Here is a 17727-nt window from a genome sequence, read left to right on the forward strand (position 1 = left end):
ATTCTTTTAGAAGCTCGACAAGTCAAAATAGCCGTCTCGTTTATATTAAAATATGTACCGACATGTCTATATACAACCCCAATGTCCTGCATAACGCGAGTTCAAAAGTCGATTATATCCAGAATAACCCTTGTTGTTGTTGTAGCCACAAGTTTATATGTGGAGGTGACGATACTCGTCTTGCCCCTATAGGTCTGCATGCTTGTTCCGGTCCAAAGGATCGATCTCCGCGAGAACAGGTTGACCATTGGTTATTTAAAGGCACCAATAACTCGCCTTGTCATATCAAGCATCATAGGCAAGAGCCGGTGCCGCCAGGCCTCTCACTGAGTCTCCCCGCCAAATACCGTTGATTGTCCACGACTGCAATTGCAGCTACTCTGTATAGAGGATTCCACTATCTGCAACCTGTGGACGCCCGGTAGCTCGCAGCTAAGCTCCTCGTGATGACAATGAACACCTCACAGATCAGAACTCAAAGTTCCAGCTTGTGTGGTGCTCATAGCTATCCCGTGCCGGGCAGAATGACCCTATTTTACTGTGGTGAGTTTCGAAACTATTTCTGCTCTAAAAGGTACTAAACCGGTTGCGGGGCTACTACTGTACTCCTCGGATCGAAAAAGTGCTGAAACAATACTATAGCATTGACTTTTCCATCCCCGCTGTCAGCCATACAAGCAAGATACGAAAAATACACAAAGCAGAACACATAGAGAAGTCGGAAAACAAAAACAACATTAAAATATGCACACAGGCTGACATTCCTCATACCCAACACAAACACATCAACAATGCGTCCCTCACACACACACACACACAATCCTCTTTTTGTCTCTGTTTCACTGTTCGATAGAGACGGGTGGTAAGATTTCAGTATTGACAGACACAGAGTTCCAGTCCAACGAAGAAGACGTTATCGTCGCTTGAAAATTTTCCCCCTTTCAATAAAGCAACCAATAATAAGTGTTAGTTATCGTTTAAAAATAAATTAAAACTGATAAATGGAAGTTGAAAGCAAAATTTAAACAAAAATGAAAAATTTTTGATGAAAAACATTGAGATTAATGCGGAATAAAGGAAAATTACATTAAAAGAGGTCGTTGTTGGTTGATGCGAGCATATAAAATACAAAATATATAGTTTTTAAAGTGAAGAGGAAGCAGAAACGTCGGGGGATAGAAAATAAGAGATTAAAAAAAAAACGATTTGCGCTCTCTGTCGCACTTACGCCTTTCACATTAGAATGTGTGAGGGTGATAGCTGTCATTTCCTTAATGCAGCCACCAAAGTAAAAACAACAACAATCACAAAAATACCATTTAAAAGGGAAGAGTGCAAATGTCAAGCAAATTTCTACATACAAACAAGCAGCGAAATAGCTAAAAGAAACTTGAAAAATACCAACAAAAAAGGCTACAGCAACAACAAATTGTCATATTGTAAATATAAACAAAATGCAGACAGAACAAAAAATCCTGCCAGAACACCAACAGCAGCATCATCATCCACATCAACCTCACCTTCATCAGGGTTACGTCCACATGCCAGCCACAATGCCTGCCTCGTCATCATCAGTAACACCGCCTTTGACATCCTTGAACGAAGGACTTTATACTCCCATTGTGACGTCACAAAATTGTTCATCCCAGTATTATAGCAGTTCCGAGGTATCTCTTAACTGTAATTCAACTGCAAGTTCCAGCCCATCAGCATCTAGTAATAGCAGTTCACCTTGCCTATCACCAAAGTCCTCATATTCCAATCTGTCCGATAAAAGGCAGACACCTTCGATTGGTGTGAACTTGCGTGTGACAGGACAATGCAGCCAAGGAGGGCGTAAATATATGGAGGACTACTTTTCCGTTGCCTATCAACAATCGGAAAATGCCAAAGATTTAGAATATGCTTTCATTGGCATCTATGATGGGCATGGTGGTGCCGAGGCAGCTACATTCGCCAAGGAGCATCTTATGATGGAGATTATAAATCAGAGATTATTTTGGTCCGATTCAGACCATGACATTCTAAGAGCCATACGAGAGGGATACATAGCAACACATTATGCAATGTGGAGAGAACAAGGTAAGTTGTTTTTGTTAATATTAGTACATAGAAAATTTGAAGGATTTTTTCGTTAGTTGTGGGAAGGTAATGTAGAAGCAGGTGTCAAGGAAAAAGTTTTAAACATCTTTTAAATACATACGTACATCATTGAATTTGCTTTGCAACTTCAAAGAAATTTTAGGTCTTATATATTGCGCAAAAATAAATGATCAGTTTTGTTTAGACATTACATACATTCTCTAGATATTCCACTACGATTAATTTTTGAGGAACACACAAGGCGTTAAAGAAATCTTACCGAGAGTCCTCACAAAACGGCCGTTTCATTTATGCATATCCCCTGACCCATTGCAGTCAGGTCTATGTGTAGGGCTCGACACAGCATCATTCCTCTTCAAGGAAGGACTTTGGGGCTACAACAACAACGAACGGCCTGTTTGACCATTCTCTAATCGAAGAGAGTTTCTCCCCAGTCCGCCTGGTTCTCTACTTTTGTTCGATTCAACTTCAACTGATTAAGGAACTTTTGACCATTTGTAGCGTGCGTCCAGAGTAATCTTGGAGACACGTCTAGCACTTTGATATCAATCATAGCCCAGAATTGAGGCGGCTGCATTTGCCGCAACGTAGTCAAACTAGAGGTACTCTCATTTACCGAGGGATGTTAAGTTCTTCAGGTTCAATCACATGGCATCCGATCCCGACGAAAACTTTAATTGATTGGCTGCCAAATTATAGGGCCATCCAATCGAAATCTTTGTAAAGTTAAATTTTTGCAAAGCATTAAAACTGCATTCGTAGGGAACATTTGAAAACCTACTGAGTTTGGCTGTGCCGAATCTTAAGAACACATCACAATGGATTCTGCTTAACATTTACACATATCAACATAGTTAAGTGGCGTATGCGTACTTTACTTTCAGGCCAAAATTTAAGTGAAAGATTAAGAAAAAGATTAACAGAGGGGATCTGTGTGTATGGGGGCTATATCAGGATATGGACCGATTTAAAACGAACTTGGCACGGTTGTTGACCGACCGATTATAGACCCATTTGGCAAAGTTATTGGAAGGCGTAACGAAACACTCTGTGCAAAATTTCAACAAAATTTGATAACAATTGCGGATTCTAGTGGCTCAATAAGCTAAATCGATGGACCATTTTGGCAGCTTGTAGGTTAAGAAGCCAAATCGAAGGACCATTTTAAGTGGGAGCTTAAACAATTTATGAACCGATTTAGCTCATTGGCAATTCCCAATGACCCACGTATATAAGAAGTACAATCTGTGTAAAATTTCAAATATCTATTCTTTCGATCGCTATAGGATGCCAAGACGATTTACTATAGGATGTAAAGACGACCTAAAAAAAAAAATACTTTATGGGTCGCAAATCTATACTTAGAGGTGTTACAAACGGAATGATTAATATACACCCATACTGGGGTGGTGGTTATACGTATATAAAGCGGGAAGTTCCTAACATGAATTCATATATAAGAAAAAATATTTTATACTTCTCTATGTATTTTGAGCCTCCTCAGGTGGGGAAAAGGGTCTTCTAAGATAATTTTATAGCTTATATTTTATGGTTTAAGTTTAATATTAGGTTCTTAATGTCAATATTCTCTATATTTATCAGCTTTGTTCTTGACGTGGAACAAAACAGTTGGTCCTACCTGAGAGATTCTTAGTGTAGATGGTCTGACTTGAAATGGGTTCGAAACTATGAGAGCAAGAACAGCTTATAATTGTTGGGCAGACAACAACCACAGATATGAGGATCTTGAGACCAAAGAGGTATAACTTGCAAACGTACCCAGGATTTTGTTATTATCATGTTGCAGAATATCGATATGGATTTAAAATACTGGGTAATTTAGTTAGCGGACGTTGTTCCCCCAATAATAGTAGCGATATTTATGAGTTGGTGAAATGTTCTAGCCTGAGATGTTAGTTGTTGTTGCAGTAGCAGTGTGGTTTGCATTTAGGCGGCAGTCCTTGCCTATAATGGACTTCATCTTGAAACACAGATTTATGGGATTTTTGCTTCTATGTTCGAAGGAATGGTATATGTACACACATTTTTGTTAGTTGTTCAGAATTTGGAAGTTTATGTAACTAAATGATGTACAAGTTAATCTTTATTCATTTAAAATTACAAATTCTTTAAACATTCTAATATTTTTACCAATAAAATTTTTTTAATCGCAAGATCTATATGTAGAATGAGCTACTATCTAAATTTTCTATATAAAGCTTTTAATTTTTATTTCCTCTTTGCAAAGACTAATATTTAAAAAATATTAACTGTTCTTTATTTTAAATTCTATTTAGATTATAGTTTGGTTTTTATTTCTCTTTTTCAAAATCAAATTTCCGTTTCGTTTTTATGCCACCGTTGTTTTGCTATACCCATTTCCACCCGTTTCATCTCCTCATATTATTGCATATACTACCCATCGTACGAATTGTCGAAAACTAACCAACTACCCATACCCACCAACAAACACAACAAAAACACTTGCAATTAATTAAAATGTCATTTCGATTCGCCTAAGCATCAGCAGCAAGCCTTTCGCGGCATTGCATGGCAAGAACTGTCAATATATCTTCTACACGGAGAGATTACTGCTGTTGTCATCGTACATCGTACGTTTATTATTGTGATTTTAGATTCGGTATAGTGTACGAAACGTTTTGCGTTTTGTATGCTCTGCTACATCCATCCTACATCATTTTTGTCGATCATAGACCACAACCTTTTTGGACTTAAAGCCGACAAAAAATCATTCCAAGTTGCTTGTTTAGATATGCATTAAACAAAATCATCATTACTTATATAAAGACCCAAAAACAACATCGACCACGACGACAACGGAAAAATCCAATTTCACCACCACTCGCTATGCTTTGGCTTTGCGGCCGTGGCTGTGAGGCATTTGGCTGGTTTTGTTTGCTTGTTTTTTCGAATTATTGTATATACAGCAGCGCTGTTTTTTTATATTCTTCGTTTTCTATCTACAACAAACAACATCCATCCATATGGTGGGTTGGGTATTTTATTAAGCATTTGCTCGCTGTATTGTGTAGTAGTGTAGTCTAGTGTACCCATTTCTATGGTATGAAAAAAAAACGCTGAAATAAAATATATGGGGTCTTTTTCGTATTCACATGTATGTAGTATTGTGTATGGATTTCCTCTGCCATACAAAATAGTCACGTATAAGCGAAGCAAGGCAAGGCAAGGCACACAACACATCAAGACAATAAAATCGCAAAGAGTTGCCACTTGCAGAGAGTATAATTTTAAATTCTCATTGTGTATACATACTTGAAATGAAATGGAGATAGTCAACGGCTGTGGAATCTTTTTCATGTTGGCGATGATAACGATAAAATGACAGGTCTGCCATGTTTACCTTGAGTTACAGGTTTTAGTGTAGTGGCAACCCTTAATAAAATTGTGAAACTTGTGTGGTGTGGTGTTTCTCTTTACCTACCTTGCCCAGCTGCACTTAAATACAATGGAATATTCCCAAGGTGCCATACTGTTCGTTTTGTGTGCTATCGCATCGTAAGTTTTCTCGAGTATTATGCCAGGGATGGATAGTGTTAATGGATATTAATGAATGCCATGCAATTAAGCATTGTTGACGCAAAAGTTGTTTTTAACAAGTAAATATGTTAAGCAAATAGCTTTTTTACTATAGATAGTTACAATGTTCGTGTTTAACAGTGAAAATAAAAATATCACGATATATATATTTTTTTTAATAAAAAATCAAAAAAGCGAAGAGCATGCTTACATCGTTAAGTAAGATATTTCTACATTGTTTATAATAAAATTTTACCCCTTAATGCCCCACCCTCGATTCCCTTGACCGATGTTGATGAAATTTACGTATTCATAATTAAAAACATTTATATTGACGTAATAATTTTTTAAACTACAAAAAATTATAATTTCTTAATATTTTATCGCCATTTAGCGAAGAAAAGTGGATTTCAAAATAGAAGTCTTATTGCCATAAATGTTTTTTTAATATAGAAATCATCAAATGCAATAAAGCGGTTCCCAGAAATCTTACTGCCAAGAATTTTCACAAAATTTTTTCGTTTAAATTTTTGAGCTATAAAGTTTTTAACTTTCGACAAACCAATTTTCTCCAAACTAGCGTCATTCGTCCACTTTACGCCAATATATCTCTTCCCTAACCAAAGCTAGAATTATTTTAAGATAGCTCTATCTTTGGATATTTTTCTACCAATTCGTCGTTACTGGGTTAATATAATAATTATGTTTCATTAAATGCTTAAAATACATATTAATTTCTTTCATTTAAAAACCTCATTCGCTTAAAAAAAAAACTTTCAGAACACATAATTTCCTTTTGATACCCACCATCATAGGATGAAGTAAGTCTAATCTTGCCATTTCGTTTGCAGCACCTCGAAATACACATATATTCTTGATCGCCTTGGCATTCAAGTCGTCAAGCAAAGTTCGCTCGTCCAACTGTGGAAATCACGATAGCGGTCGTCTCTTGTGTGTGTGTCCCGCATTAGCAGACATATGAAGTTCCACTTTAGGTTATCATTTCTTTGAGAACTTATCTGCATTAGCGTATGTGAACATTCGCAAGTTATTGGGCTTTTTAAAGCGATCTACATAGATGGTTTAACGGTAGTAACTAGACAGCATCTTCATTCCCCTGTTCCTGTGGTATTATAAACACATAAACCTAACCTAGGTCGTTAAGGATGGCAAATGGGCCAAATCAGTTCATATTTGGGTAAAGCCAATTAATAAATGGTCCTCGATTTGACTTCTTCTTAGAAGCCGCAATTGTTATCCTTTTTGGCTGAAAATTTCCACGAAGTACTGTATTCTACCAATCGTGCCAAGTACAATGCATAACATCTTGCGCTCCTGGAAGCCGCAACTGTTATCTGATATGGCTGAAGTTTTGCACGTAGCGTTTTGTTACGACTTCCAACACACGTTCCAAGTATGGTCCAAATCGGTATAAAGCCTGATATAGTTCCCATATAAACCGAATGCTTGAAATTCGGCACGTAATCTACGAATATGCCCTCCAGCTAAGTTCAATTGTGTATATTTCTGGAAGAATCCATTGTGGTGGATTGGCAAAATTTTGCCCGGGCGAATTTAACCACTAAATTTCATGTTCTTGAGCGACTTCTTATCCTGTATTATGGAAAAAAGACTCATAAAATGTCGAGTCTCAACACTAGTTAAAATGAACTTGATTTGTGCAATAATAAACTTCATATAGCGCTAAAGAATTATGCTCGTTGGAGGTTCAAAAATATCTTAACAGCTACGGAATTGTTTTTCCGTAGTATTAGTTTACTTTAAACTCCCTACAGATAAATTATAACTAATAAGCACTAAAATTGAAAGTTAAAATTATTTTAAAAAATCGTGGCTGTTAAGAAATTGTGAACTCATAACGACCATATAATTGTTTAGCGCTATATGAAGTTCAATTCTGCTCAAATTTAGTTCATTTTATTTAGTGATAAGGTTAAACATTTTTTAAGTATATACTACATAACCCATTTAGTTTTACCTGTCTCCCACCCACCCCCACGCTAGCAATCGCTCAGCTGTTTTAAAGAAGACAAATTTAAAATGAAACATTGCAGTTTTAAATTAAATAACGGTTCACCTTTTGTCGCAGCTCAGATTTGAACCAGGAATCTTCTGCTTACAAAGCATATACACATCATTACTGTTTGAATGTGACACTAATTTCCCCTTTCCATATTTAGTAACAACACAAAAGCAAAACATTTTCGAACTTTTTTCATCAAAGATGTTTATGTTTTTTTGTTTACGTTTGACATTTTCTATTTATAAACATAATGTCTCACTAGTGAAAGTGAGTAACTTAAAATAAAATTTTGGTACAAAGTGGGAAGGAGTTTTTTGGCACAGGGCATGTGCTTTTCAATACACCGGGTCTCGAGTTCAAATTTCGGATCAGCAAAACAATTTTTATTTATTTCATAATTTGAAACAATGCCCCCACATTATGTTGTTATATTAGTGTGTTGTGTTATTTATTTCGTCTGCTTGATTCTGTTGCCTACCCAGATCCACAGGGATCTGGGTCTAGGGATCATTTTAGCTATGGTCTTCATATTCGCATTTTCAATTTCTGACCTAAAAAACCTTCAAAGACTTGACAAATGCGATCCATGCTATTTTTGTTTTCCATACCCGAAAATATTCATTACCCAAAATATATGTTTCGCTTGCTTATTGTTTTTCAAATCATTGATTTTGAAATTGGAAAACCGTTTTTTGAATGAATCATGTCCCTCTTTTGAGTGAGGCAGAATTGATGTGATTTTCTTTGGAAGTGCTGCCATCTTTTAATACCTATTTTAAAAGCATGATAAAAATCACCAATACTTCAGCTACATTTAAAATTAGTGATCCTTTGAAGTTGGCAACATTTCCACACTCTATTGCACTTCAAATATTTGTATACCCTTAGAACTTTTTGTAAAGGAAAAATTAATCTAGTCCAAAATATTTCAAATACTTTGCTAGCTGCTTTCATTATGCATAGAAGAGGGAAGATAACTGTATATTGCGGAATTTGTTTTTGCATAGTTCTGTTTACGATACGCTTACGAGATGTAGGCCTTTACGCATACAATGTTGTAACGTAAATTAGTAGCTAATGTGTCAACTTCCCCAAATAGTGATCATTTTTCAAACAGCAAACAACTTATACTTGAAATAAACTTTCCATCCCTGAATTGTGTACCTACCCAATTTGTTGAGATACGACAACGACGAATACTACATTTTCCCCATTTCGTCGACACGACACAGTAAGCAAAGCCATAGCTACAGTGTTGTATATAGCGTATTTCTCTGTATACGATACGATACGGGTTCATTTGTACACTTATATACCACCACCATAATTTTCAGAGACTCTGTTGGGTTTTATGATGGCATCGTACAACGATGAGAATTATCGTTCATTTCCTTTTATACAGTTTCGTATTCAACACACTCAACAACGCCGTTGTAGTGGTAGATTTTTTCTTCGTACTGCAGTCATAATAAAGACATGCAACTAAGCAATTAGGGCCTTGTAAAAGGCCTTTTAAAAAACAACGACTCATCAGAGTTTGATGGGGTTTTCCAAGTAAAGTAAATGTATTAGCTTTAAATTTTAATATAGTTTTGGGCTTAAAACTTAATTTATTGGGATTCAAAAGAAAAACAAATTGTTTTACAGTCGTGTTCCACTTGAACTTAAACTTTCATATTGATTTCGTCGGGTTTTTATATTAATACATGTGTAGTATGTATTTCTCATAGAAAGCTATGTATATGTTGATAGATTTATTTTGTCAAATGTTTTCTCCAAATGATTAGTAGTTTTCTGAGAACTAATAACATTTTGAAATACTTTCTTCCCAAAAAACTGACTCATTTCACTGAAACCGCTGTTCGGTTGCTATTCGGCAATCACTTGTAGCATTTTGAATTCTAACAAACTGAAAGAAACCTTATCTCCTTCCTATACTCATATATATCTTGAGCTTTTGAAAAGGCCCTTCAGCTCAAGGCCCTTCACTGTGGCCTGATTTCTACAATGTGGTGGTAGTTTCTTTCTGTTTGCTGCGTGTGTATGCGCTGTGAGGCATAAATTGTTTTTAGAAGAGAACGGGGAGGCGTCGCGGCGGGTATTTTTTTTGTTATTTGTGTTATTGAGTTTACATAAGCCAGTCACTTTTAGCGCAGGCAGTCAGGCAGGCAAGCAAATAATAAGCAGCGTTGTGTATACCAATGTGAACAACGTTGTTGCTGTTTTCGTATTTCATGAGTCAGCCAGTCATGGTTAAACTGAATTTTGTGTTATTTCATTTTTATGAAAGCAAAAATAAAAATGTTGATATACAGAAAATTCGTTTCTCAACAGGAAATTATTTTTTTTTTCATTGTAGATTTCTCTAGAAAGAATTTACGAAAATGCGACGAATTATTTAAGCAATTTCAAAGGAACTCATTAATGTTAGGATTACATTTTAAGTAGGCGCTCGTTTTTAACTTTCACTTGAAACCTAAAAAGCCCCACATTGTCCACTAGTATGTAGTATTAAATTGCAACCCTGTTACTTGAATTGTGGTTAGTTTATCCCCACCATGAATTTTTCGTGTTTTTCTGGCTGTGCTTTATTGACACTTGATGATGGGTGTTGTTGTGGTTGCTTTTGTAGTGGCAGCTCCTCTTATAAAACTCACCTCTTGCGAATAGCATTCATGTTTTTTTTTTATTTCTTTTCAATTGTATTTATAGTTGTTATTAACGGCGGTACGCATTTCATTTTTCCTCTCGTGGATATGTCCCTCTTTCTTAGTTTATGCCATTTTTAATATTCACACAAATCAAAACAAAAATTTGGCGTTTTTGTTTTGATTATCTTAATTTGCCGCTACTCCGTCCCCCTTTAATGAAGTAGGAAGTCATTTTATTGCATGCAATGCTTTGTTGTGTTAATATACCTCCCATGAGAACGAGAGAGATTGTTGTTGAAGCAGAATGGACATTTTCCGCTTTGTATCAAAAGCGGGTTATTGTTCTGTGGGTTGTACAATTTCAATTCTGCGAAAATATTGCGGATTTAATTAGTGAAGTATGATGGTGTTTCACAACGTATTAACATTTGTAACGTATTTAACCTTGAAGTTTTTTTTTGAATTATTTTAATTTTTTGTGTATGTTAGTAAAGGACCTAGTTTAATTTACCTGTAGTGGCAATCTGAGATCAATCTATGTCCACAATTAAGTCAATTGTGGTTGGAACTATTCACCAAATTTCAAGCGAGTTTGCTAGAAATGAAACCTAAAGTAGAACTGCTGTCTTGGCTGGTCAAACAGACCACTTAGCAAATGTGCTATAGGTACGCCCTTAACTTTCTTCTGTAAAAACATTTAGTATTAACTCTTAAGTCTATCAGCATGTTTTCCAACCACGATTAGGGCTTTTCATGGTGGACACGACAGCTAATTGGTAGTCGTTTTCAAGGTTACTTGGGCCGCATACTTTTGGAGTGTTCACAGCCACCAATTTATGACCACATTGAGCTCTTCCCGTGAAAATTTTGAAAGTTTCGATTTCCGTTGTTTGATAGATATCAAATATATGTTTGCGTTACATCTCTAAATATCGTAGCTTTATGGTAAAAGATACTGCATTAACAACAGTAGAGGTCCGATCTGTGTGGTGTTCATTGCTGTCACGAGAAGCTTAGCTGCGAGCTACATGGCGCGTCCACAGGTTTCGGATAGTGGAATGCTCCATACGGAGTAGCTGCAACGGTAGTCGCGGACAATCAGCGGTATCGAGCGGAAAGTCTCAATGAGAAGCACTTGCAAAAAAACTGAGTGCCTATGAAGCTCGATATGACAAGGTGAGTTATTGGCGCCTTTAAATAACTAATGGTCATCGTGTTCCCACGGCGATCGGTTCTTTGGACCGGAATGAGCGTACTCACATACAGGAACTTGATGAGGATCGCCACTTTCACATGAAAATTTGTCTACGAAATTACATATGACAAGTCTTATCGTGTAATATCAGCTTTAGGCGATAGCAGGTACATACTGCTTAAACTACAACTCTGGCTTCTCACAGGAGGATATTTTGTCCTTAAAGCCTAGTACTAAATTCATTTGCACTAAAATTGTCTATTAATTGATTGTAAAATATGCCGCATTCTATTGCATAAAATAACACAAACAAAAGTCATACAATTACACACATTTAAAGCAATTACAGTGAAGCAGATTTGTTAGTGACCCAGTTCGTGAGCCAATAATTACATTTGAAATTAATTGAAAACAAATTTGTAGTGACGCAGCGACATGTCACTTCTAATTTGCCCTTCGAACTCAGTACCACTTCTACTGACATGTTCGCATTTCTGCACACTCTGTTTTTTTAGCCAGGAAGTCCTCTGAAAGGTGTGCCTCTACCGATGCCATAGGACAGATTTTTCATTAACATATTTTAACTTTTTTACAACTTCTGACTGTCACAATGTGCTCACGCGCTTATCATTTGTTGTCTTACAAAATGTTAATATAAAATCTATATTTTTTATTGCAGATAAATGGCCTAAAACCGCAAATGGTTTACCTAGTACCGCAGGTACTACCGCTACTGTTGCCTTTATAAGGCGTGAAAAAATCTATATAGGACATGTGGGAGATTCCGGTATTGTGTTGGGCTATCAAAATGAAAATGAAAACTTTTGGAGAGCCAAACAATTGACGGTGGACCACAAACCAGAATCGGTAGAGGAAAGAACACGCATAATGAAATCCGGTGGCAAAGTGGTTGTAAAATCCGGTGTACCACGTGTGGTATGGAATCGGCCGAGAAATGGTAAGTTGTCAAACGAAACACTTTTAACCAAGGGCTGTATTAACCCCCTCTTGTTTTATTCTCTTTATAGCCAGCCACAAAGGACCCATTAAACATAAGACACCCGTTGACGAGATTCCCTTTTTAGCTGTTGCCAGAAGTTTGGGTGATCTCTGGAGTTACAACTCTGAACGCAATGAATTTGTGGTTAGCCCAGATCCGGATGTTAAAGTTATACCCATAAATTCCAAAACATTCCGTTGTTTAATATTTGGTACTGATGGCCTTTGGAATGTTGTAAGTGCCCAGGAAGCCGTTAATACCGTAAGAGAAAAGGAAATTATAAATGAACGTTTACAAGCTCAACGTGGTGATTGCCCCCATGAGGGCAACCAATGGACAAATCCTAGCAAATCATTAGTTGATCAAGCCTTGGCAATGTGGTCATCGAAGAAGATGAGAGCCGACAATACCTCTGTCGTTACTGTGATATTGTACCCACCCGGTCAAGGTGGCCACAACAATGCAAATCAAACTCACAAAGATGTGACAGCGCCACCTGCTTTTGTACAACCCGCCAGTTATGGGCTAGAATACACACAAGTGCAGGCCGAAATCCCCACGCACGACGATGTTACAACGTACAAAGAAATGGCCATGAAATATTTGCCTCCAGAAGCCTATAGGAATTTCAACTACTACACCGATGATTCTGATCATGCTGAAGAAGGCGATACGGACGAAAGTGATGCGGAGGATTCGACAACGCAAACCAAAGCCATGGCTCAGACTTCGATGGTCCACAACAATTATCGGCTACAAACGAATGGTTGGGATTGGCAGCACCATACTAGTATAGTAAACCAAACTATTAGCTCCAACTCAAGCGAAGAGGAACATGGTTATGCCGAGGATTGCGAAGAAGATGAAGATGACATCGAAGAGGAAGATGACGAAGATGAGGAGGAAGACAATGTTACAAAAGCTGGTGGAGAACCACAAGTATGCGTCATGAACTATCAAAACTATTTGCAAATGGACACAGAAGAGGCGAATAGTGCTACCGATTCGTATATAAATACCTTTGCCGAGTCCTACAATACTTTGTTAGCAACAGGACAAAGTGAATGCCTCACTGTGGAGGATAATACATCATCGAGAACTTCTGCTGCTATAATAACACCCACAAATTCCAATTCAAATTCCAGCTCAAATTCCTCCAACTGCCAAAGTGTTACGCCGCCAAATATGCATGCTCTAATCGAAGAACAACAGTTGTACCAACAGCAATGCATGTCCGAAGAGGATGGCTACTCATTGACCAAACTGGAGACGCGAAGAGAACAGGAGTCGTGCAAATCTCAGGGCACCAACAGCAATGGCATAGATACCTTCAAATTTTTCCACCATAACACGAATGTTGTGCAGCAGCAAGACAGTCAGAGTATGACGACGTTGTACAGTAGCCATACGGAAAGGTATTACCAACAGCATACGACATATTTGCCACAACTGCATCAGAAACCTTTGGAATTGCATTCGTTACTGCAGCAAGAACGCGAGGAGGAACAACAAGTGGCATATGAAAGACAACAGCAACAAATGCAAAATAAGATGGGTGTACTGCAGCAGCAGCAGCATCAGCCGAATATAACTGCTTATGCTTGCTTACAGGCTATACGACAAGAGCCAATAACCGCCTATGTGGCAAATGAAATGCCTACCACTTCAACACTGGAGACAGAAGTGGCGTTGATGGCGCCTGAAGACCTCATAGAGGAGGTTGATGAAGATGAGGAGGAGGAAGAAGCTGTCATAACGCTGGAACCCTCAGTTCAGATCAACGAAATATCTTCCTCCTCTTCAGGCGATGAAATTATGCAGGAGCTGGAGAACGAAGACGAAGCTATGCCAAGTAGTTCATTCTGCGATAAGCCTGAAGCAGTTATAGAAAAAATTGAAATATTACAAGAACCCTTATATGAGATCTACAAGCCGCCATTAGATGGTACAGAACGCGAAAGTGACAAGTTAATGCGAAAACCCATGATGAGCAGCAAAGGGAATTTGTATAGCACCCCTCTTGCAAGATCTAGCCAAAGACCCATTCGCCCATATGTACAAAATGAGAACTTAGAAAGAATCTCTAGCGGCAAGGGAAAACATGCCATTTTCCATCAAAGCCATGGGGCACGCAGAAGTTTATCTATGACACCCACAAGTAGCAATAAACTAAACTCTACACTTATGTTGACACCACCGGCTGCCTCTTCCACACCCATGATCCAAAGACAATTGCGTAGTAACAGCAGTAATAACTCCATAGTGGATTATGGTAAGCGTACGCTGAGAACAAGGAATTCCTTAACCAAGGATATGAAAGCCAAATCAGCTTTGGTACAGGCCACTATGAAATATCATACCACACACAATACACGCAAATTCCTGCAAAGAAATGGAGCCGCCGCGGCAGCAGCATTATTGGCAGGAAACCCAGTGTTGCTACAAGAACAACATATGACTCCAACAAATCGTAGATCTCTCAATGCAAACTCAAATGGACGCAGTATTAAAAGCCGCAATAACAGTACTAACATAACACCACACCATCTCAATTTAAGATCTCGCCAGAGTTCTGTGTCGTCGTCTTCGTCGTCAGCCACACCAAATATTCTGCACCTCAATAACGCTAGGGATAGCTTAGTGGGCAGTCCGCCCACGCCGTTGCCGCTAACTGCAGCCTCTACACCTGTGATAAAACGTGCCTCTCTGTCCGATCGCCGCAATTTGCGAACCATGCACACACGCAGCTCTCCTCGCATATGTGCGCCAGCCCCGGCCCCCAGTTTTAGCAAGACCACACGTTCGCAGAGTACAGGCACAAATCTGGCAGCTCCTCCACCCTCACCCAAGATGATAAATGCGGCGGCCGCGGTGGCAGCAGCAGCCACTAGGGCCAGATCTTTGATATCACAACAACGTGCTGCTCAGGCCAATGGCACGACGTCGTCGGTGGTGTCTGCAGTATTTGGAAAAAGAGTCAATCTGAGAAGCAGTGGCGGAGTGACAATTACAAGTGAAACGCCCAATGGACCTCCCCATCATCAGACACTAAGAGGCCGCATAGTGAAAAAATTTAAACGATAGACCAAAACCAGAGGTTTATTCATGAGGGCAGGTGTCGTACTAAGGTTTATACTTGAGGTTTCGAACTGAAAAAGCTTTACAATGTTGCACTGAGATGATTTTGCCAATTAATGTGGAGATTATATTTTGGGCTGGTTATATACAAAACCACCAAAGAGAAAAGTTTAAGCTTTGTAACAAAAGGAGGCATGAAGGGCACAACTCAATGTTGGGCTTTTCGCTAACCAAACTTCTTTTGTGTATTTAGCTTTGCTTTATTGCAAATTGTTTTTCCTTTAGGTCATATTACTTTACAAAATGTTTAGATTTTTACATTGATATAATTTTGGTTACCATGACCTGAGGCCTTACAGTTTTGTTAAGCATTTAAAAAGTGCTCCTTATATGCCAAAAATTAAAACAATTTTGAAATGGTTTGAGGCTAACTTTTACCATTACCAACCATATTGTCCCTTACCGACAAAATGGTATAAGTGACAAAAATTGAACTTTGAAGGGGGAAGCTTTAAGGAAATTCCCACTTCAATTAAAAGTCCTTAATGGTAAACAACTTGGAGAGAAGACGATTTAATATAGTTTGTCTATTGATTTTAATCAGAAACTGTGTATCCACCATTTTGTCACTTACACCTTTTACCGGTTAGTGCTTATGGCTATGCCCTAAAGCTTTAAACGATTTTATCGTTAGTTATAAGTCCCTTAAGACATGAACAAGGTGAGACTTTAATTAGTTAAACTGTGTTTTAATGACTGTGTGATAAAATATTTTAGATCTTTAGCTAAAACACAAAGAATGAAAATCTCTGCATTGACTGGCAATACATCAAAATGTGCAAACGAACTCTCATATTAATGAGAATGGGTCATAATTATGAAGAAGTTAGTGGTGAGATGACGCTGAATGTGTAGTACAAAATAATTAAAGAAATTAAAATTATAAAACAAATAAAACATTGTGCATACAATTTATAATTAATTATAATACAAATTATATATACATATATATATACACACACACATAATATAAACATAAAATATATATTTATTTTATATATGAGAAAAATATTATTTATAACATTAACTTACATCTAATATTAATCAAAAACAAAATGTTTTACTTCTTTTATTATTATTATTATGCTTAAAAAAAATTAATTTAAAGTTCTTTAAGGTATTCTTCTTTGCAATATAACAATTCTAGTAATGAGTCCATTTCATTTTTATATACAAAAAATTCACAATACAAAATAAAAGCCTATTCCTCAAAATGTATTTTAACTTTACCCCATTATATTGTAATCATGCTGTAAATTAGTTCCATCTCCAAAAACTTTTTGTGTGTATATTTTATTTTCTCTCTAAGCAACCACCCCCATTATTTAAGAACTTTAGAAACTACATTTTATTACAAAACAAAACCACTATTTTTTAAGATTATACTTTTAAATTTTAAAATACTATTAATTTTTTTTACTTCACTATACAATAGCAACCATAAATCAAAAATAAAGATGCTATAGCTTTTAACATGTTTTATTATTTAAGTTACACATACACCAGCTCACTTTGAATATAAAACCTATTAAAATGGTTTGCCTTTTTTTTTACCCAGTCTGTAGATAATTTATTTCCATTGTTTTTTTTTTCTTTTTATTATAACATCTATGAAAGTTCCACTTGCTCTTTTTGTTCATGTCTTTTATATTATAAAACACAATAAAAACAAAAAGTAACTAAAGTTCAATAAAATTGTGTATGTAAGTGTGGTCTTTTTTTTAGTGTTTATTTAGGCTAGTTAAATAAGCCATAGAACTAACTTTATTATTCTAAGTGAATAAGAAAAAAAGATTTAATTAAAACAACAACAAAAAATCCCAAAAAAATACTAAAAAAATGAAGAAAAATAAAATATTTTTTCAGAAAATTAATATAAAATATAAACGTACTTTATTTTGTTATGGGATACATAAAGGGCAGTTGACACGAAGAGGTACCAAGTGTGGAAGAAAACAAACGGCTATTGAGGGCGATCTCAAACTCTTCAAGGTGGACAAAATGTTTTTGTATCGCATCATAGAGTCTAGTACTGACT

The 17727-nt window shown here is 36.9% G+C and overlaps 1 protein-coding gene across 1 annotated transcript; it reads left to right on the plus strand.

Annotated features, from left to right (window-relative positions):
• Positions 1 to 898: 898 nt before the first annotated feature.
• On the plus strand, positions 899 to 17495 carry LOC106090624 (uncharacterized). Its single transcript, XM_013256893.2, has 3 exons — positions 899 to 2082; positions 12231 to 12509; positions 12580 to 17495. Exons 1-3 carry the CDS (start codon positions 1455 to 1457, stop codon positions 15633 to 15635), a joined length of 3963 nt encoding a protein of 1320 aa, XP_013112347.2. The 5' UTR covers positions 899 to 1454; the 3' UTR covers positions 15636 to 17495.
• Positions 17496 to 17727: the final 232 nt, after the last annotated feature.

The sequence above is a fragment of the Stomoxys calcitrans genome, chromosome 4 (assembly GCF_963082655.1).
Source record: "Stomoxys calcitrans chromosome 4, idStoCalc2.1, whole genome shotgun sequence".
NCBI classification, from domain to species: Eukaryota; Metazoa; Arthropoda; class Insecta; order Diptera; family Muscidae; genus Stomoxys; species Stomoxys calcitrans.